Raw genomic sequence first — 23,022 nt, forward strand, 5'->3', positions numbered from 1 at the left:
ATAGTTCTTGGGTTTGAAAGATGGAGTGACAAAGAGCCTTCCTTTCCGTAGTCCTGCACTTAACCGTGAGGACAGGTTGTCAGCCTCATTTCTTCATTCCTGAAAGTGGCTGCGTAACAACTTTTTGCCACAGAACCCTGTTTAACGAGAGAATTTGTACCAGTGGTATATCCCTTGTTAGACATTTACCTGAGCTGCGTATGGTAGGCATAAAAAGGGAGTATTCTGGATCCTGTCCGTCCTAGTGGAGTTGAATCTTGACTGTAACCTTTTTGGCACAGCTTGAGCATTTGGAATAACCCTGGATAAGGTTTTCCTTGCTACTAGGCCTGGCTCTGCCCCTGGAGGTTTGTAGAGTTTTACTTCCTCTTCATTTGCTTTTTGGCGGTGGGCTGGGCATGGAAAATATGGCCATCTTCCAAATTCCTGTCTTGAGGCCACATTTTTTTCTTTTAATTGTAGTAAAATATACACAACATAAAATTTACCATTCTGGTCATTTTGTATTAATGTTTGTCTATTTTTGAGAGAGAGACAGAGTGTGAGCTGGAGAGGGTCAGAGAGAGGGAGACACAGAACCTGAAGCAGGCTCCAGGCTCCGAGCTGTCAGCACAGAGCCTGACACAGGGCTCGAACTCACGAACCGCGAGATCATGACCTGAGCCTAAGTCGGACGCTTAACCGACTGAGCCCCCCAGGCGCCCCTGCCATTGTAATCATTTTTAAGTGTGTAGTTCGTTGGCATTAAGTACACTGTTGTGCAGCCATCACCACGGTCTATCTCCAGAACTTTTTCATCTTCCCAAACCCATACCTGTTAAGCAAGAACTCCCTATTGCCCGCAGTCCTCCAGCTCCTGGCAACCACATACTACTTTTTCTCCTGTGAATTGTTACGCTCTAGGTATTTCATGAAAGTGGAACCATGTAATTTGTCCTTTTGTATTTAACATGTTTTACCTGGCATAATGTCTTCAGGGTTCTTCTGTGTTGTCATTTGTCCGACTTCCTCCTCTCGTTTTTAAGGCTGTATAATATTCCATTGTGTGTGTATACCACGTTTTCTTTATGCATACATCCACAGGTGGACATTTGGGATGTTTTCATCTTTTGACCGTTGTGAGTAACGATGCTTTGCGCATTATTGAGTGTTGGGTTCGGAATACATTCTTGAAGGGCAGTTTTATTCCAGGAAAGTATATTAACCGCAGTAATGATTTGTAATCATACAGTTACTGGCAGCTTTTATGCAGGCTTATTACAAATAGAAGGTTTTTTAAAAGCCACATTAATAGCTTTTATTTACATGTTTTAGGTTTCTACAGAACCTTTTACAAGGTTTCTCTAGAGGTTTCTCTGCAGGCCCTCTTGGTTTTTGTTAATGACCTGCCAAAATCTTTCAGGGGTTTAGAAGCATTAAAACCAACTGAGAGCTTCAAGGTGGTGTGCGAGTGTAATGTTGCCTTGAGGTGAAGTATTTTATTATGTTTCATCTAAGGTGTTTTTTTTTGTTTTGTTTGTTTTTTTTAATTTCTGAATTCTTTGGCAGGTGAGAGATGCGGCAGTATTGGCTATGGTGGAGATCTATAGACATGTGGGAGAGAGAGTGAGGGTGGACCTCTGTAAGAGGGGGATTCCCCCTGCTAGGTAAGTCTCGCTACATTTGTTTATTTGCACTTGTTTTAGAAGTTTACTTTCATGTGTGTATTTTAAATAGGTTCAGTTTTCTGAAATTTTTTAAAATTCTGAAGATACAAAAAGATACGCAGGTTATCACCGTTTAAAAAGTTTTTGAGGGGCACCTGGGTGGCTCAGTCGGTTAAGAGTCCGACTCCGCCTCAGGTCGTGATCTTGTGGTTTGAGCCCCGCGTTGTGCTGTCTGCTATCAAAACAGAGTCTGCTTCGGATCCCGTCTCCCTCTCTCTGCCCCCATCTTTCTCAAAAATAAACATTTAAAAAATAAAATTAAATAAAAAGTTCTTGAGATCTTGTAATTTTCTTGGACACTGGTTGATTATATATATACTCCTGTATTATTTAATATGTAATTAAATACCATGTCAGGTAAACTGTTTTTGGATACCAGGCAGTAATAATCATTACAGTATTTGGAAGATGCTTGAGCAAGATTATAGTAAAAATATTAATCCATTCATTAAGTAAATATTTTTTTTAGTGCCTCCTGTTGAAAGATACTATACAAGGTACTGGATAACATAAAGCTATAGAAGAATTAGTCACTACTCTTTTTTTTTTTTTTTTTTTTTTTTGAGACAGAGAGAGAGCACACGTGCACACGGGGGAGGGGAAGAGAGAGAGGGAGACACAGAATCTGAAACAGGCTCCAGGCTCTGAGCTGTCAGCACAGAACCCAACACAGGGCTCGAATTCATGAACCATGAGATCGTGACCTCAGCCGAAGTCAGCTGCTTAACAGTTGAGCCACCCAGGCTCCCCTAGTCACTACTCTTAAAGTGTAGTCAAATAAAAGGAAAATTAAGACTATCTGAGTCTCATCAATCAGGTCAGTAAAAATAAAAATCCCATCAATAAGCTTCTCATATATCAACATTTTCTTCAGAGGTACTTTTTTTCTTTAGTACTTCTCAGAGTTTCTATTTTTATTAAAGATCTTTTTTCAGGGGTCCCTGGGCGACTAAGTTGGTTAAGGATCTGACTTCAGCTCAGGTCGTGATCTCACAGTTAGTGAGTTCAAGCCCCATGTCGTCCAGCTATGCGCTGACAGCTCAGAAGCTGGGGCCTGCTTCGGATTTTGTGTCTCCCTCTCTCTCTCTCTCTCTCTGCCCTTCTCCTGCTTGTGCTTTCTCTCCCCCCGCAGAAATAAACTTAAGGGCCACCTGGGTGGCTCAGTTGGTTAAGCATCCAACTCTTGGTTTCAGCTCAGGTCGTGATCTCATGGTTCTGTGAGTTCAAGCCCCACATGAGGCTCTGCACTGACAGTGTAGAACCGGCTTGGGATTCCCTCTCTCCCTTTTTCTTTCTCTCAAAATAAATAAGTAAACTTAAAAAAATAGGTTTAAAAAAAAGATATTATTCCAATTAAATTTTTCTGTTATCAAATTTTAGTCCCCATTTTAAGGAAGGCTTGAAAGGTTTTTTTGTTGTTTTTTTTAACTTTTTATTACGGAAAATTTCAAACATATGCTAAAGTAGGCAGTAGTATAATGAACCTTCATGTACCCATTACAAGCTTCAACAATTAACAACTCATGGCCAGTTTCATATGTTATACTCTTACCTACTTATTCTTGTCCTGTATTCTTTTGAAGCATAGCCCAAGTCATGATGTTTCATCTGTAATTATTCAGAAATTGAAAAAGACGTTTTTTTCCAGTCACGACCATAATACCGTCATCACAAGTTAAAATTTTTTTGCAAATAATTCTATAAGTCAAATATCCAGTCAGCATTCACATTTCCAGTTGTTTCAAAGAACCCAAAAAACAAATTTCCAGTTGCTTTAAAAAAATTTTTTTATTACGTTTCTTTATTTTCGAGGGGCAGAGAGAGACAGAGCATGAGTAGGAGAGGGGCAGAGAGAGAGGGAGACACAGAATCCGAAGCAGGCTTCAGGCTCTGAGCTGTCAGCCCAGAGCCCGACGCGGGGCTCAAACCCACGAACTGTGAGATCGTGACCTGAGCTGAAGTCGAACACTCAACCGACTGAGCCACCCAGGCACCCCAATTTCCAGTTGCTTTTAAACATCATAAGTATGTGTCTGTTTTTGTTTGTATCAATACCCAAATGAAGTCCCGCAATTAGCTGGTATGTTCTTAAAGTCTTTCCAAATCTTTATGTACCTCCAACACTTTTTTTCCCTTGTGTTTATTTGTTCAATAAGCCAGGCAGTTTATCCTGTAAAGTTTCCTGTATTCTGAATATTGCTAGTTCCTTTCCTGTGGTTGTGGTTTAAGATATTCTTCTGTCCTCACCCCCTGTAACTTGCTGGTTGGATCTGGAGGCTTGATAGATTTTTGGTGGTGTAGGGAGGTGTCAGGAAAAGCCAGACCACTTAAGAGGTGGTGGTCTATTCTGTTGTCGTAACTCTCTTCCTATCTGGCTGTGTCTCTTACCGTGTAGTTTTTTCCCAGTACCGATTATTTTTTGGTAACAAGATTGTACATGGAATATGCATTATTTTGAGTGCTTCTTCATTTTCTACTTACAAAGCTAACAATTTCATTTGAGTAAAGTACGTTATTTTATGTGAATGAGAGAATTGATGTTAATGTGATATATTTACGTGTAGGAGTATATGCATATATGTATGTATATATGTTACGTTATATATATTTTAAAATTTAGGGACGCCTAGGTGGCTCAGTCGGTTAAGTGCCTGACTTTAGCTCAAGTCCTGATCTCAAGGTTCTTGGGTTTAAGCCTCACGTCGGGCTCTGTGCTGACAGCTCAGAGCCTGGAGCGTGCTTCAGATTCTGTGTCTCCCTCTCGCTCTCTTTCAAAAATAAAACATTAAAAAAATTAAAAATTTATATTGAAATTACTTTTTATTAAATAATTTTACAATTTTATTCAAGTGTGGCATCATACAGAAAAATATGTAACTCATAAGTATGCAGCTGTGTAAATTATCACAAAGTGAATATACCCATGTATCTACCACACAGGTGGCAGAGTAGAACATTACAATCATCCAGAAGCCTCCCAAAACCTTTTTAATTCCTGCCATTTCTGTCCTTCCCAAAAGTAACCATGATCCCGCTTTTTATCACAATACTTTCATTTTGCCTGTTTTTGAATTTTATATAAATGGAATCATAAAGTATGTGTTCTTTTGTGTCTGCCTTCTCTCAGTTAATTTTTTTTTTTTTAATTCATTTGGGTTGTTGGATCTGGCTACAGTTGGTTTATTTTCATTGCCATATAGTTCTCCATTTTACGAATAGATTATACTATGAATCCATACTAATGATGGGCTTGTGGGTTGTTTTCAGCTTGTAGCTTTTTTGGACAATGCTATTAAAAACGTTCTTGTACATGTCTTTTGGTGTGCGTATGTATTCATTCTCTTAGAATATGTCTGAGAGTGAAATTGTTGGGCCATAGGGTATGTTCACCTGTAACTGATATTGACAAACACTTGTCCAGAGTGGTTGTACCCATTTGTATTCTTACTGGCACTGTTTGCAACTTCCTATTAGTCTATATTTTCACTGTTACTTGCCTAAATTATTAGTCTTATTTTTACTAACTTTAGATTTCTGGTGAATGTGTTATGATCTGCATTTTTCTGATTACTAATAAAGAAGATCACCGCTTAATGCATTTATCAGTCATTTGGATATGTTCTTTTAAAGTGTCTTTTCAGGTCTTTTGCCTGTTTTTAAAAAATTCGGTGGTCTGTCATTTAAAAAAATTGATTATTAGAACTTTTAAAAAATATGTTCTAGAGACAGGCCCATTTTCAGCTATGTACATGCTTCAGATGTCCTCTCCCACCTTATGACTTGCCTTTTACTTTCTTGGCGATGTCTTTTCGCGTACGTGAGTTTTAATTTTCATGTAGTTTTCAGTCATTTCCTTTACAATTAGACATTTTTGTGCCTGGTTTAAGAAATATTTACTTACCCTAATGTCTTAAAGACATGCTCTGGGTAATTGTCTTCAAGTTTCATTCACATTTAGATTTATAGGCCATGTGGTATTTTCCTTGAAAGTGGTGTGAGCTAGGGGTGCAGACACATTCTTTTTCCATGTGGGTGTCCACTTGACCCAGACCACTTATTGAAAATGTCTTTTTTCTGTGTTCCTTGTGTTTATAAATTAAGTGTCCGTATATGTGCTTAGGATTTTTGCATTTATGCTCCAAGTAAGATTAGTGTGTAATATTCCTTTCTTCCCAAGTTATGTTTTATAGGTAACTTTAGTTGTTAGGGGAAACTCCTTATGTGCTTTTTCTCCCCCCATCAGAATCAACTTTAAGGGTTTTATCATACCTGGATAGCTCATGCTAATGTTCTTACTGAAATAAGCCAATGACTTCTTAACCGTGTCCATTCTTCTTGTTTCTCCATGTTTCTCCAACCTCTAAGCGGGCTAGTCACTCGACAGCTCAGGAGTCTGAGACCAGAGCAGAGACAGGTTGGTGAGACAGTTGGTGAGAAGCTGAGGCTTTCTGACTTCCGGTCCACAGTTCTTTCCTCAGTGCTGTGCTCGTGTTGTTCTTCTCCATGATGCTTCTCTGCCGGGTAGTACGGAATGGGAAGGACTCTGTAGGTATAAGGTGTGATGAGCTTTGCTTCAGGCATGCACAGAGTGTCTTCTATCCTTTTAGCATATGATGACCTCACTATTTTGTAGGCACTATTTTGAATCTTCAAAATACTGGACCCATTTATATCAAAGAATCTAAAACTTTCATAAGGTAAAATATGAATGACTGTTTGGTTTACTTCTTTCTTCAAGTAATGTTCCACTGTTGCCCTCTTTCCACCAGCATTTATTCTCAAAAGTTAACTTCATATCGAATATTAAATTTCTTTGAGAATTATATTTTTTAATCATAGTGGTCATGAAAGTTTAATTTTCAGAAAGAATATTTCTGTTTCTCAAATGCTGCTCTCTTTGTGATTTCCAAATTTCCTGTTGGATACAACTCTTTAGGGTAAATTTCTGGTTTTGCCCACCCTTATTTATGTCAAAGACCTTCTTCTTTATTAAAATAGCTAAACGTAAGTAGAATTTATAAAGCCATTGAATCAAATAGTTTTAAAATAATAATTAAAATTTTTTTCTTCCTTTGTCAGCTATTTTTAAAAAGATAAGGCCTGGTGGTGTGGTAGTGGCATTAACACTAGGCATGCGATCAGTGTAAGAGTCTAGAAGTAAACCCTTACATTTATGGCCCGTTGATTTTTGTCAAAAGTACTGACACCACTTGGGGCGCCTGGGTGGCGCAGTCGGTTAAGCGTCCGACTTCAGCCAGGTCACGATCTCGCGGTCCGTGAGTTCGAGCCCCGCGTCGGGCTCTGGGCTGATGGCTCAGAGCCTGGAGCCTGTTTCTGATTCTGTGACTCCCTCTCTCTCTGCCCCTCCCCCGTTCATGCTCTGTCTCTCTCTGTCCCAAAAATAAATAAACGTTGAAAAAAAAAATTTAAAAAAAAAAAAAAAAAAAAAGTACTGATACCACTCAATGGGAAAAGAATAGTCTTTTCCACAAATGATGCTGTAAAAACCGAATTTCCATGGGCAGTAGAAAAAAGTTGGGCCTCTTCACACCAAACCCCCAAATTAACTCTAAATGGATCATAAAACTAAATGTAAGAGCTAAAACGATAAAACTTAGAAAATGCTAGGCAGTGGTTTCTTACATATGCATAAGCGTAAGCATAAGCAGCCAAATTAAAAATAGATATATTGGGGTGCCCGAGTGGCTCAGTCGGTTAAGCATCTGACTCTTGATTTCAGCCCAGGTCGTGATCTCACAGTTTGTGAGATCGAGCCCCGTGTCAGGCTGTGTGCCGACAGCGCAGAACCTGCTTGAGATTGTCTCTTTCTCTCTGCCTCTCCCCCACTCGTGATCACTCTCTCAAAATAAATAAATAGGTATATTGTACTTCATCAAAATACAACCCAACACTTGGGCTTCAGGGGATACCATCAAGAAATCTGAAGAAAACCCACATAATGGGGAAAATATTTACAAATTATACATCTCATAAAAGACTTATGTCCTGAGTATATAAATAATCTATAAAAAACTTGTACAATTCAGCAGTGAAAGGACAGATAACCAATTTTAAAAACAGGCAAAGGATTTGAATAGAAAAAATACAAATGGCCAATAAACCCATAATAAAGATGTTCAGCACCATTAGCCATCTTGAGAAATACAGATCAAAACTACAGTGAAATTTGTTATTTTGACTCTAAACTTAAATGTGGACTTTGGTTAGAGTTGCTTTTCCAGTTCTATACTGAAGCTTTACTGGTTGGTCTCTGTCTTTCTCCTGAGTCAGAACCTTCCTAGAACCTTACTGGCCTTTTGGACAGTCCGGCTTCTTTGTACTTTCTTTCCACTGAATTTTATAATTTTTTTTCTTCCTGAATTACTTAAAAGATCCTCGTCTCTTCTTTCTGCCCTTATTCCTTTGCCATCGGATTATATGTGCAGTGATCTTCCACTATGAATAAGCTAAATAGTTATATGGAGCTTTGTATTATTTGAGACTTAATGATAGGGATGAGGGCAATCTGGCAAGGGCCACATAGAAAGAAAATTATAGTATGTTTAGTTTTTTTCTTTTAAAGATCATAAGGTGTGGGGTGCCTGGGTAGCTTAGTTGGTTGAGCGTCTGACTCTTGGTTTTGGCTCAGGTCACGATCTCAGGGTTGTGGGATTGAGCCGCGTGTCGGGGTCCTGAGGCTGAGTGTGGAGCCTGCATAAGATTCGCGCTCGCTCGATCTCTCGCTCTCTCTTCTCTTCTCTTCTCTCCTCTCCTCTCCTCTCCTCTCTCCTCTCTCCTCTCTCCTCTCTCTCCGTCTCTCCCCCTCTGCCCCTCCCCCTCCTACCCCACTCATACACATGCAGGATCTCTCTCACTCTCTTTCAAATAAAATAAAAATACTAAAAAAAAATAAAGATAGGAAGGTGTGAACTTCTTATAAAATTTTAAACAGGGAACTAAAATCCTTTCAGTGAATACTAAGCAAATGTCAATGTTTCACGTGGAAGTTGGTCAAGTGAGAAGCATTAGAAGGAAAGGGGGACTGGGGGTGCCTGGCTGGCTCAGTCAGAAGAGCATGTGACTTCTTGATATTGGGGTGGTGAGTTTGAGCCCCATGTTGGGTATAGAGATTACTTACATGAATAAATAAAAACTAAAAAAAAAAAAAAAAAAAAAGGGAGACTGAGAAGAGAGAGCAGGATAGTTATGGGAAGCTAAGTGAGGGTTGGCAGCAGGATAAAGGGTGTGAGATAAGCTCAGTGTGCATCTCTCGTAGCCCAACCCAGTTTCAAAGACCTTTGGGTGATACCTTCCACCTTAACTAAACCTCCCTCCCTCCTTCCCTGTTACCATTATATTCCCTAGAATTTCAGCTTATTTCCCCCCGCTCCTTTTTTGAATTAAAGCTGCCTGTAGACATTTCTTGCTGTATGTCTTGTCTGCCGACCTTAATTCCTTACCAATTCTCTTCTCAGCTTTCTATCGTCAGTTTCTTACTCCCACTTTGCGACTGTAGCTGTATGTTAATTTCATACTTCTTAACATCTTTGTTCTGCCTTTTTCCCCAAAGAGCTTTCCTGGATCCTCTCCTTTCTGTTCCTGTCCGTCTGGTCTTCATTCCGAGGTCCCACCTTCCGGTTCCAGGGTTTCTTCCCGCATTTCGTCTTGCCCACCTCTTTTCTCTGGGCAACCTGTCTGCTGTCTGCTCAGTACTCTGGAAGAGCTGTAAATGAGCAACCTGTGTCTTTAAACTGAAGTCCTTCTAGATGTGTGAATTTTTAATGCGTGTTTATTTTTTGAGAGAGAGTGCATGTGTGCACGGGAAGGGCAGAGAGAGGAGGACAGAGGAACCAAAGCAGGCTCTGTGCTGACTGCAGAGAGCCTGATGTGGGGCTCGAACTCCCGAACTGTGAGATCATGACCTGAGCCAAAGTTGGAGGCTTAACCCACAGAGCCACCCTGGCACCCCAGATGTGTGAATATTTTTATTTGTTGAATTTAATGGGGGTAGGAGGTGAGGTTAAGGTTTAGAAATCTCATTATGATGAGTTCCTAGAAGGTTTTCAGCTAAAAAAAAATATTTTTAAGACCAAAAGTATCCTCAATTTACAAGTAAATGACAGAATGTGGACCAACGCTTAACTAAGGTTGTAGAAATGACACTGACAAAAACAAAGGTGAGTCAGAGAACAACATCTAGCAAGTAAAAAAAAATCATGACAACGGCCCTCTTCCTTCCCCAAATCTCTAAGTCATAACTTTAAGAATAAACCATAACATGATATAGTGGAAAGTAAAGGCAAAGTGAACTAAAAAATAGTGCTGTCAACGTGATTGCCTTTGGATCTGAAGAAAAATTATATATAAATACAAACCATCAGAAAGCATATGGTTTAAAAACTTGGATGGTGGGATTGTGTTTTGGGTTTTTTTCCTTTGTTCCTAATTACATTTCCTAGCTTTCTTTTATAATGAATGTACATTGCTGTTGTAATAAGAAATACATTTTAGCTAAAAAAAAAGGGGGGGGATAGAAGTATAGAAAGTAATTCTGAATATAAAATCAGAAGCACTAATGGAATTGGTATTGATTGAAAACAGGTTAATAGAGAAAATGTCAAATTATCAGCCATACCTGCATCACTGTAGTTTCTGACATTTCATATCATTGTTTTTATGTTTGCCTTAAGTTTCCTTTGCATGATTGTATGTACTTTGTTTCTTTTTCTTTTTATATTAAGTATAATTTATTGTCAAATTGGTTTCCATACAACACCCAGTGTTGATCCCAACAGGTGCCCTCCTCAGTGCCCATTACCCGCTTTCCCCTCTCCCACAGCCCCCATCAACCCTCAGTTTGTTCTTAGTATTTAAGAGTGTACTTTTTAAAGATGTGTTGGTGACTGAGTGGATTTATTATGAGGTTGTAACTAAAAGATTTCCAATGGGTTTGGAAAAATAATTTTATGAGGAAACGCGAAGCTGTGTGCGTGGAGATGTGCCTGTGTTAGGTTCCTTCTCTACTCATGACGGACGGGCTTTGTGTTTTTTCTCAGTGAGTGAGATCATTGTTAGACAGAGTCGTGTAGAACTAACTGAATCCCTGACCTTATTTCTCTCAGGGAGATAGTGAAGGAAGTTCTATTTAAACTGTAAGTAAACAAAATGTGTTCTTTATTCCCAGATTAGAGATGATTTTTGCCAAATTTGATGAAGTGCAAAATTCAGGCGGTATGATTTTGAGTGTCTGCAAAGGTAAGAATAATTAAGTTATCCCAGTTCTCAAACATTTCTAAGATTATTTAGCCAAGTTTTAGAGACTGAAACATGTTTTCAGGTCAACTGTTTTATCACTGATTCAGCAGATATGATTTTGTGGCCTGAAGCTTAGTTAGGAGATAATAACAAAGTCTTTCCATACTGCTGACCATTCGCTGTCCTCTTGACTCTTTTGGAGTAACTGAAAATTTAATTATGGGTCAAAGGGGTAAAATGATACTGTTGTTTTGCCTGAGTTTTTGTATCTTCTGAGTTGAAGAAACGTTGACCCTCTTGCCTTCTGTGTTTCATGAATACAGTGTTTTTTCTTCTCAGAGTAGTTGCTTTACTTAGTTGTTAGTAGAAGTTGTGGGGTTGATGGGTTCTGTCACACCCACCTGTAGACTTGATACTGGTGAAGAGACATAGATGTAGGAACTGCACCAGCATAATCGTCTTTGGTTTCGCAAGTAGAATGAGACCGCGTTGGAATTCAAAGAGGTTTCAGGTTAATATCTGGCACTTACTCGATTTTGTGGTTGCTCTTCTTTTTGTAAGGTTGTGAGATTGTGTTTGCTTTTATTGGGCGGCATTTACTTAGACTTTAGGTTTTAAATAATAATTAGCCACATATGTGAAGAATATCTTCTACTTCCAAAGGTAGTTATAGGTGGTTTTTCCACCTAGGAAAGTAGGTTCCTATAAAAGAGAACGTGGTTAGCTTTAGTAATGTAAGTGATGTTGGGGGAAATATTGGGGATGTGAGTTGTTATATAGTCAAATAGTGGGAAAACTAGTTGCTAATATAATATAGTTCCTTTTCTGTGGATGAAACCAAGACTAAGCCTTGTGTTGCAGGAAGGCAGATGGAGTGAGAGTTTAGTGCTAAAAAGATTGTCTACCCTAATCTAAACTTAGTTCCAGAAGCATAAATTGACTTCAGCGCTACCAGTCCTGACTGCCAGCTGTTTCTCACTCTTCCCTGAATAGAAGGTGTTTTAAGTACCTTATCCTTCTTTTTCTAGCAGTTACCTCTATTTCTATAGAAACCAGAAACAGCAGGAATTTGGATAGTTGTTAAAATTCCTTGGATTGGGATGGCTGTGTTTTCATACGATTTCTAGTGCATCCTCACTTGCGTATTCCAGACTCTGTAGTTACAACTCTAAGAAAAAAGTATCTTGCGTATTATAAATTTAAGATATTTATTATATGAATACGGCTTATTTCAAAAGTGTGATCTCTTGTGTTTTGTGAGGGTATTTCTGTTACCTTCGAAATTGATTTTGTATTCTCTATTCTGTTAGCTCCCATTTCTTCAGGATGGGTTTGAGGACAGTGTAATGCTGTCATTGAAAAACACTTTCATGGATTTGTTAATAAGGGAAGAGATTAGAAGAGGGAAGCCAAGTCCCAGGTCATGTTGCCAAGTCCCAGGGCCCAGGTCTCCCTTCTACCTTGTCTGTATTCTCTCTCAGTAATGTAATTAAAACCTTTGGGCTGAAATGATAACTTCGCTGTTGACACCTAACTAAATGTGTGGTTCTGTGGCCCTCGTTCGTCTGTCTCTTGCTCTAGTTTGGGTAGTCTGTGGCCTCGATGACATTCCCATTGGGGTGCCTAATAGGCATCTCCGAAAGTGGGAAGCCCGTTGTCTTTTCCTTCCCCTCAAACCTGTGGTTCCCCGTTTACCCATTTCAGTCAGTGCTGCCACCATCAGCTCAGGCTAGAAACCTGAATTGACCGCTCGTCTGTCTACCTTTAAAATCCTAATACATCCAAAATGTGTTCGGTTTTTTTCCTGTCTCCACTGCTAAAACCCCACTGTCAGTCTTCAGCTTTTACCTGGATGACTGCAATAGAAACCTGGTCCATGTTTGCACTTCAGAATCTATTTTCTACCCAGAAATGAGAATAATCTTAAAATATAAATTAGGTATCATCACAACAGTGAGGAAGACAAAGTTTCTGCCTCAGGGAGCCTACACTCTAGCAAGGGAGCTAGATTATAAACAAGTGAATGAATGAATATCCACAGTGATTACAGTTGGTAATGGGAGAAATACAACTACCCTTTGTTTAATGAAATTAAATTATTCCTAAAATCCTTGCCACTAAGTGAAAACCACTAATTGAAGAAATTATTTCCACTAACATTATGGTTTATGTAATCCGAACCTAGGATAATGAGTAATTTTTTTTTAAGTTTATTTATTTTTGAGAGAGAGAGAGAATGTGGAGCAGAGGCAGAGGGAGAGGGAGAGAGAATCCCAGGGGGGCTCCACGCTGACATAGTGCAGAGCCGGACACGGGGCTCAGACTCATGAACCGTGAGATCATGACCTGAGTTGAAATCAAGAGTCAGATGCTCAACCAGCTGAGCCACCCATGCACTCCGTGAGTAATTTTTGAATAATTTTTATAGGTAGAGAAATATATCAATTGAACACTGAAAACAAATTTTTGTAAGTAACAATTTGAGGGCAAAAATTTTGTACCCAAAGTAATAGTTTTTTTTTTTTTTAATTTTTGCATGATTTTTCCCTACAAAATTTTCAGCCCTTATTGGCTTATTGTAATTGTGCACCCAGCCTAAAACGTTAAAATTATAGAACAGGAAAGCATTTTAGGACAGAGGAAAGGCTCAACACAAAACTTGTGCAGATAGTTCCTGCACATAACAGACTGAAAAGCCGTTGAAGATACTCGATGGACATATATATATGCAAAGCAAATTGTTGTGAGTTCACCCAAACATGACATTCAGTTCAGAGTTGTTCCATATGATAGTCTAGAAACTATTACAGTAAGTAAAATTTTTTAGTGTGACTTTGCCTAAAATGATAATAATGAAACCTCACACTTCTTTTTTTGATTTAGAATGTTTTGGGATGAAAAATTCATTTTAGCAAACACAGACAAAAATAAAAACAATAAAACCCGGAGGATTTGTTATAAAGGTGGTATAATGTTTTAAGAGTCATATAGCTGAAAGTTGTCGTCTGAACTGTCATTAAGTGAAGTGAATAGGGTATAGACATGGTGAGTAACTCAGTGATGCCCCTTTAGACATAATTAGTGGGGCAAGCCTCTCTGAGAGTTGACATATTTGAATTATGACCTGATAAATGAGAATGAGCTAGTCATGGGATAAATGGTAGGAAACGTGCTTTGGGTAGAGAAAATATGACCATAGAGGCCCAGAGGTAGAAAAGGACTTTTAGGGCTGGCTGGAGCCCAGTGATGCTAGCTAGGGGTAAGTGGAAGGAAGACCATGTATCAGCAGTAGCCGGAAAAATAAGCAGGAAACATGACACGAGGGCCTTGTTGTAAGCTTCGGAGGGGTTTTGATAGACCCCTGGGAGGAGGAAGCATTTTCGGCTGGAGAGAGACGTGGGGAGTCGGGAGTGATACGATCTAACCCTACCTTACATTTATTTACTGTTTGAAGAAATAGTCTTGTTCATTTTTTCTCTTTAGTCTGCCTCCTCTCCCTTATGCATGTCTCGGTGTACAATTTTACATTTCATGCTTTTGTCTCTGGTTTCTTTCAGAATTGCCGTATCTGTACTCTTTTTCTTTTATGTTAATTTTTGAGAGAGACAGAGAGAGCAGGTGAGGGACAGAGGATCTGAAGCAGGCTCTGTGCTCACAGCAGAGAGCCTGACGGGGGGCTCTAACTCACAAACTGGGAGATCATGACCTGAGCTGAGGTTGGACACTGACTGAGCCACCCAAGCGCCCCTCTGTACTCTTGATTTCAGTTTTGGTTGAATTCTTTGACTTGGTTTTCAAGAGAATTAGTTCAGCACACTCAAATCACAAAGTAAAATTATGTCCTCAGAGATTTGAGCATATCATTTAGTTTAGGAAGGCAAGAAATGCACATTTTTTTGTCTGGAGGGTTCTTCAAGTCTGACTTGAATTCTCATATTACAAAGTAAGTTAGGCAGAATCCCTGAGTACAGGGGCGCCTGGGTGGCGCAGTCGGTTAAGCGTCCGACTTCAGCCAGGTCACGATCTCGCGGTCCGTGAGTTCGAGCCCCGCGTCGGGCTCTGGGCTGATGGCTCAGAGCCTGGAGCCTGTTTCCGATTCTGTGACTCCCTCTCTCTCTGCCCCTCCCCCGTTCATGCTCTGTCTCTCTCTGTCCCAAAAATAAATAAACGTTGAAAAAAAAAAATTAAAAAAAAAAAAAGAATCCCTGAGTACAGTGGAATTCCCTCTGCTGTTATAAGGAAACTGAGTTTACATTAATCAGATCAAGGCTGGAAGGAGGCAACACCAGCCCTGGAGAAAGGAAAAGGGTGAGGGTTGCAGGCTCCCTGTGATTATGGCTGGGCCTGTTGTTGTCATGGAGCTTTCTAGACTGTCTCCTACGCCGAGATGTAAACACCAACAGTGTTGGTGGCTGTGACTGCAAGTCTTTTTCTCTTTCACTGTGAAAAAACTGTGCATAATTCTGATCTGTCTCATGTGTGCAGCACCTAATGAAGTCTTGGGGTGAAATCATTGTAAAATATCTCCCAGCGTCTCTATTTGAAACAGTTGCTAGGAAAAGAATTGCTCTAGGAGGCTGGCGGTAAAACAAAGCATAGAAATCCGGCTTTGGAATTACCTTGATACTTGGCAATAAGGTAACTTTGAAGTCTAGTTTTTTCTGGGCTTGTAACATAGCCTTTAGTGAAAAGCAAAGAAGCCCTTTTCTTAGATTGATTTTAAAACGTGTCTGTTTGTGACCACGGGCCCCGGGGCCTTCCCGGAGCTTGACAATGTGCTGATGGTTGTGCAGCTTGGATGGAGGGCGCTCCGAGTCCCGCAGCTGCGCACTGGCTAGGTTCTGTCTCCACCAGAAGCAAGCTTTGTTCCGTGTGGCTCTGCTGTCCGCACACAGAGCAGCCTTTGATGGGCTGCCTTTGACGTGATTTGTTTACGGCAGCCAGAAATGCTTCCTGCATAATGAGAGCAGTTAATCATGGAAACTGGGCTATTCCTGTTTGTGCACTTCTAGCAGTCTTCTGTTGTAAACATTAAAAGGTAACGACAAAAGGATGAAGACCTTTTTAAAAGGCACAAATCAGTTAATCCGTCAGATCATGTGATTGCTACTGATTACATGGGTATCTTTAGAGAAGCAGAAAATGATTGCTGAACACATGCCTTGTGTTTTGATGATTGCATTAAAAGTCCCCCAGTGGGATGGCGTTTATTGGCTCCCAGAGCTGTTCTTGCATTAAATTCCAGGCAGCCGGTACAGGGAGAAGCATGGTCACCTGTAGGTAACCGCATGTGTGCGGTTAGGGGATAATCTTGATCCCGCTCCGCTGGGTTCCACCAGAGAGGCCAGGGTTTCCGCAAGACCCCAGACTTTTATTTTGAAGTGGAGTAGCAGCTGTTGGCGATCGCGGTGCAGAGCTGCGGCGCGGCCTGGGTCACACAGTGCTCGCTCCGGGTGTCTGCGGCTGCAGGCCGAGCCAGTGGCGCAGGCACCGAGCCTCGTTTGTTTGCCGTGCCGTCCGACCCCTTGGTTCCATAAGGCTCCCGGGACCCTCCGAATGGCTATGGGAGATGGTGAGTAAGGTCTCTTCTCCTCTTACGCTTGCGTTCTGCACTTCCTTTGAAAGTGACGGTCATTTGCTGTGTGAGAAATACATTTCTCCCCGAAGCACGAAGGACACTTGCGTGTGTGCGTGTGCAGTCGTGTGTGCATGTGTGCACATGTGTGCTTACTTGTCGTGTAGCATTCTTTTCTACTTGATACGTCCGGACGGGATCTAGCAGATGTGACAATTTACCTTGCAACCCAAGCGAGCTCTCAGGCTCTGGTGGTGGATGCGAAGGGATATCGGAAGAAACATGGAATATGTGCAAAACCTTTGAAGAGAGAACACGGCCCTTTGAAGAATGACAGGTTTTGGCAGGGAGCTTTGGTTAGCGAGCCCGTCCTCTCTCCTGCTGGAGATGACAAGTAGAATTCTGTGGTGATAAAGTATTTAAAGAAGCAAAATGGCTTGCCATAGACACTGTTTTAATTACCGTGCTTGGGATTTGTCAGTGTCCCTACTAAATCGCTCTCTGGAAAATACTTAGTTTTTTTCGGGTCCTATGTAGGGTATAATTTGATTAAAAATTGATTTTCCCAGTGTTCTATTATAGTAAGATTAATTTTTAAAATATTTCTATAGTGCTTTATAGTGTTCCAAAGCACTTTGATATACTTAGTATACATTAACTCCTCAGGTACAGAGCCGAAGGAGGTGTACAGAGTATCTTAGTATTTCCATTTCACAGATTGGGAAACTGAGGCTTGCTGACGTGTTAAGTTCCACATCTAGGCACGGAGAGCGAACCAGAACCGAATCTAGAACCTCAAGTTGTGTTTGCTATTGTCCTTCATAACACTTCCTACTGGACGGTGTTTTTGTTTGTTTGTTTTTTTCATTATTAAAGCTTTTGTTAAGATGCTTAGAGGTATACTTCATAATCTCATCAGTACCAGAGATGTGTATGAAGGGGAATTTGAAGTTCCCCCAAAATATTGTGTATATTTTCCACTGGGTTCTTAAGGAAGACTGGTCCGTATTCAGAAGTTTTAACTCTAACAGTTTTATCCTTCCTTATGACAGTATAATGACTCAAACTCTCAGGAGTTGGTCCCCTTGGGGCCCCGATGTGGGGCTCGAGCCCACGATGAGAAATGGGATGCACAGGTACCAAAATGATGATGTAGGTACATCATCATCAGTCTTTTGAACCGTTATGTACATGTTGATGGAAATATAATAGTATATCTTGTGTTGATGTTGCAATGGTTTATGCCAAGAATTTATGTAACTGGTTTATATGTCCTTATAGAAATAAATAATTTTAACTATGAAGTTTTAAGGCAAAATCCATCAAGATTGATACATTAGTTTCTCATATAACTAAGGACATTGCATGTTTATATATTTATTTATATTTTAAACCTTAATTTACAGGCAACTCTAAATGTTGCATTTGATTTGGGCCATACTCAGATTTTATTTCCTTTTTTTTTTTCTTTCTTAAACATAGATTCCATGGCTATTTACTTAATTTTTCTTTTTTCAAGCAATACATAAATACATTCAGACTATTTAGGAATAGTCTGAATTTTTAAAAATCGAAGTAACAGCCTGTTATAGAACTCGGAGGGTAACTTTCCTGCGCCTCTGGTCTTCATAATGGAAATACTTTTATTGTATTTTATTAATAGAGTAATACACCTTTATTTGGAAATAGGAAGTCTAGGGGGGTGCCTGCCTTGCTCAGGGTCTTGATCTTGGTGTCGTGAATCTGAGTGCCACATTGGGCATAGAGTTTACTTTAAAAGTTTTTAAATTTATTTTAAAAATTAAAATAAAGGGGCACGTGGGTGGCTCAGTCAGTTAAGTGTCTGACCCTTAATTTCGGCTCAGGTCAGGATTTTGTGGGTTGTGGGTTGAAGGCGGGCCCCCCCCCCCCACCCCACCCCCCCATTGGGCTCTGCACTAATAGCTTGGGATCCTCTCTCCCTCTCTCTTTGCCCCTCTCCAGCTTGTGTTTGTGCGCTTGCATTTTCTCTCTCTCTCTCTCTCTCTCTCTCTCAATATAAACTTAAAAACATAAATCAAAATGGGAAATCTAAACAGTATGTAACAGGTTATCTAGGGATTTGTAGTTCTTAACAGTTTCACGTTTACTCCTCTGTATGTTAGTCTTTCTCGCATATAGTGTGCTTGTGCCATACTGGTATCACGTGAACACGTATAGCAAATAGTTTATGCCATTCCTGACCTGGGTTTCTTATTCTTTCATTTTAATTAACAGCAATATCTTCTTTTCAAAACTCAGGCAACACAGATAAAGGCAAATTCCCCTCAGAACCACCTCCAGCCTAGGCGTAAAAGGAGGTGAACGCTTTTATTTGTATGGTGTTTGTCTTCGCATACCTTTTACTGTGCCTTAACTGAGAAGCAAAATGAATGGTTTTGTTTGGACTCTGTCCACGTAAATGATACTATTCTGAAAGGATTTTTGCCGTTTGCGGTGTCTACTCGGTGTGACATAGGGTTTTGTGTTTTTTTTTAATGTCCTCGTGTAAACTCTTGTTTGTTTGAACTGTTGCATAATATTGCATAGTATGGATGAATCCTAACCATTTTTTTCTTTTAAAGAATTTTAGGTTGTTTGATCATATATAATTTTTCTAAATGATTCTGAAGCAGCTTTCTATAAATCGTATGTATGTATACATACACACACACATATGTTTCATAAAATACCTTAGAGCAGAATTTCTGGACCTAGGTTTTTATTCATTTCAAATTGTGTTAGTTATAGCTATAATATCCTCCAAAAGAGGCTTTACTACTTACATTCTCACCATCAGTGCTTGCTATCCTACATTCTTTTCAGTTCTTGCTGTTACTATATTTTTAAAATTTTTTAATGTTTATTTTATTTTTGAGAGGGGGAGGGAGAGAGAGAGAGAGAGAGAGAGAGCGAGAGAGCGAGAGCGCATGAGTGGGGGAGGGGCAGAAAGAGAGGGAGACACAGAACCTGAAGCAGGCTGCACAGAGCCCGATGTGGGGCTCGAGCCCACGAACGGCGAGGTCATGACCTGAGCTGAAGTCAGACGCTGAACCGATCAGCCACCCAGGCGCCCCTCGCCATTGTTACTATTTTTAAAATTTGCCTATCAAATGGATGAAAAATATCTCATCCTTTTAAGAGCATCTCTGCTGTCTAATAAGGTTGATCGAGATGTTTGGTTATTTGTATTTCCTTTTCTATGGATTGCATTCTGGCATCCTTCGCCAACTTTTTGGTTATTCTACTTTGTTGTTTTTGATAGTTCTCTTTCCGTATTCTGGTTATCAATCTATTGTCTATTAAATATATGTTACATAAGCCTAACTTCAAGGCCATATGAAATATTATTGGCAGTTTTATTAACAGGCAAACTAAGATTTTCGAAATACTGTAATGACTCTCAAGTAAAGAGCTGTTGAGGGTGGCTCTTACGTGCCTTTCTGTTTAGTTTTCTTTATCCTTACCCAGGATATAAAAGCAAGTAGTCAGATGATTGTGAAGTAACTCTGGGCAATCAAACCACATAGAGTTAAAAACCTGTAGGATTATTATGTGGCATTGGGCCCTGCAATCTGCCTCAAAAGCTCATGAGAGGAATTTGGCCTTTTGTTGTTATGCTGCAGAATGGCTGCAAAGAAATAAGGTTTTGTTGCAAACGGACTGTTTCTACACTTAACAACATTTCAACACAGTCTATTCTGCCAAACATGAATCTTTTAAAAAACCATATACAAGTAATGACACAACCTTGACTTTACTAGCGGTAAGCCTTCTGGACCACTCCAAACCGACGTATCAGCACTGATTTCGTGGGTAGGGAACAATAGCAAGAACCAGTGCTGGATAGATCACGCCTCTCCTGTACCTTTGAATATTCTGTGCTAGAATTGGGTGATACAAATCACTGAAAGAAAGCAACCCTTTGACTCACTGGCAAAAGGCCCACACTTGTTTTCTAGGAGCAGTGATAATGGGGAAAACAAAGAGTCTGTAGGGAGAAGAAGTAAGTTACAAGGGATAAAAGATTGGACATTCGGCAAGATAGGCAGTAGCAGGGGGTACTAAGATCGAAAATCTTAGCCTTCTTGAAACAGACTCCATTTACCCGTCTGGGTGCAAGGGCTTGGGCCACAGTAGCAGCATATCCTCCAGCATGATGTTGCTAATGAACCCGAATCTTCAAGAAAAGGCTTACATCTTTTTTTTTTTTTTTTTTTTTTGTACATGTAGAATGTATAGTTAAGGGGCGCCTGGGTGGCTCAGTCGATTAAGCGGCTGACTTCGGCTCAGGTCATGATCTCGCAGTCCATGAGTTCGAGCCCCGTGTTGGGCTCTGTGCTGACAGCTCAGGGCCTGGAGCCTGTTTCAGATTCTGTGTCTCCCTCTCTCTGACCCTTCCCCGTTCATGCTTTGTCTCTCTCTGTCTCAAAAATAAACGTTAAAAAAAATAATAATAAAAAAATAAAAAGAATGTATAGTTGATGTTCTCGACAGCTAATATGCTCATGGAAATTTACCCAACATGGTTTTTATAACGGGTATAAATAAACCTTAACTTGAGCCTCATTTATTATATACTTGATATTATGATTATCATGAAATATGTTGTTTTTAATTTTATTAATAACGAGTGATGGTTTAAATTGTGTTTGCCCCTTCATTGAACTATCAAAGGTCTTAAAGTTTTTATGGGCTTCTTTATTTTTTATTTTTTTATTTTTAAATTTTTTTTTTCAACGTTTTTTATTTATTTTTGGGAGAGAGACAGAGCATGAACGGGGGAGGGGCAGAGAGAGAAGGAGACACAGAATCGGAAACAGGCTCCAGGCTCCGAGCCATCAGCCCAGAGCCTGACACGGGGCTCGAACTCACGGACCGCGAGATCGTGACCTGGCTGAAGCCGGACGCTTAACCGACTGCGCCACCCAGGCGCCCCTATGGGCTTCTTTAAAGAAAAGGGTGTAAGACTTCAAGTAGGCTTTTTAACTAGTGAGTTAATGCCTACCTAGAAATTCTAAGAGACTTTATCAAATTTCGTTTCTTTTCAACTTTATATAAGATGGACTTTATTTTTTATAAATAAAATTGTTAACAATTTAAAATTAACTGTGCTGCTGAAAACATAGCATCATTATGTGAATATTAAAATTTGGCTGTTTCATTTTGAAGCACTTGGAGTTTTAATTTCTAGTCATTTTACTGAAAGATTCTGTTTTAGTTTAAATTGAATATATTTTAAATGTTTACTATTTGATTATTTTTACTTCTGAAGACTTGTCATTTTCTTTAACTATGAGAAATCTTGTATTATTTTCTTTTGGTAAGTTTCTCCCCTTCATTAGCTTGAGTCTCTCCTTATGGAATTGTCAACCCGTCAGATATATGTTGAACCTCCTGTGTTGATTCACTGCCCTTTATTTTGTCTCCTCTATTAAGTTTTATGGCTTTCTCTTTTACTTTGTATTCTAGGAGTTCTCCTTGACTTTCTCATCTAATCCTTCTATTAAATTTTAATTTTAACAAATAAAAGTTAATATGGCTAAACCTTTTCCCCTTTTCTGGTGGTTCCATTTTTACAGGTGTGTGTGTGTGTGCGCGCGTGTGTGCACACGCGCACATGTGCACGTAGGCACACGTGCGTGTGTAAACATGCACACTTACATATAAAATATTGAGCTTTCTGAGTTGGGCGTGGGAAGAGCTAAATGATGAAATCATTTCATAGATTTTCAGTGGTTCCTTGCAAATCATTCCTGTATTTGCTGGCTTAGAGATTGTCACTCCTGTCATTCTACAGGGTGGGTTAGATGAGTTCTCATTGCTGTTTTAGTCTGCTTCTGAGAATTATGAGTTGCAGCTTTACTGTGGTTTTATTCTTCAAAAACTTTCTATCTTTTAATTTGCATTTTATAAGAATTTGTTGCTGTCTTTCGGGTGCTGATTTCACATACTTTGCCCTGCCTCATTTTCTGTGGTCTTATGATGGTGCTTATAATTTTATTAGGGTTCCATCACAGGCTTTTAAACAAGAGAGCAAAGTGATTCAAATTACCATAGTTCTTTTAAGGAAGTATTTCAAACATGCCTAAAAATAGAGAACGTTGTGCCAAACCTCCATTGCCGCCTACTATCCTGCTTCAAGAAATTATCAATACATAACCAATCTTTATTCATCTGTATCCCTCCTATCATCCCCTAGCCTTACCTCTCATGCTGGCCTGGGGTATGTGTGTGGACACGCATGCATACACGCACGCACGCACGCACACACACACACACACACACACACAGTAACGTGTCTTTTTAAAAGACAATTAGAGTACTTTAGAAAAGACAGGTTTTGTTTGTTACCGGGAAATACTTCATTGACAACCAATTTTCACATCTAAAAAGTTAACCCTTAGTGTCAAATATTCAGTGTTCAGATTTTACTCAGTTGCTTCCTAAATATCTTTTTACAGTTTG

General features: G+C 39.7%; 1 protein-coding gene across 32 annotated transcripts in view; it reads left to right on the forward strand.

Moving 5' to 3' along the window:
* The window catches only part of CLASP2 (cytoplasmic linker associated protein 2), a 167,625-nt gene that overhangs the window by 9,529 nt on the left and 135,074 nt on the right, over positions 1–23,022 (forward strand). For 31 of the 32 annotated variants that reach the window (XM_040479605.1, XM_040479613.1, XM_040479608.1 and 28 more), the window contains 2 exons: positions 1,549–1,646; positions 10,891–10,961. In XM_040479605.1, the coding sequence (XP_040335539.1) occupies positions 1,549–1,646; positions 10,891–10,961 (169 nt within the window). Of the gene's footprint in view, positions 1–1,548; positions 1,647–10,890; positions 10,962–15,950; positions 16,534–23,022 lie in introns of those variants that run through there. The other variant, XM_040479626.1, reaches the window with a different exon arrangement.

This window comes from Herpailurus yagouaroundi, unplaced genomic scaffold (assembly GCF_014898765.1).
Source record: "Herpailurus yagouaroundi ecotype Mexico unplaced genomic scaffold, PumYag 159, whole genome shotgun sequence".
NCBI classification, from domain to species: domain Eukaryota; kingdom Metazoa; phylum Chordata; class Mammalia; order Carnivora; family Felidae; genus Herpailurus; species Herpailurus yagouaroundi.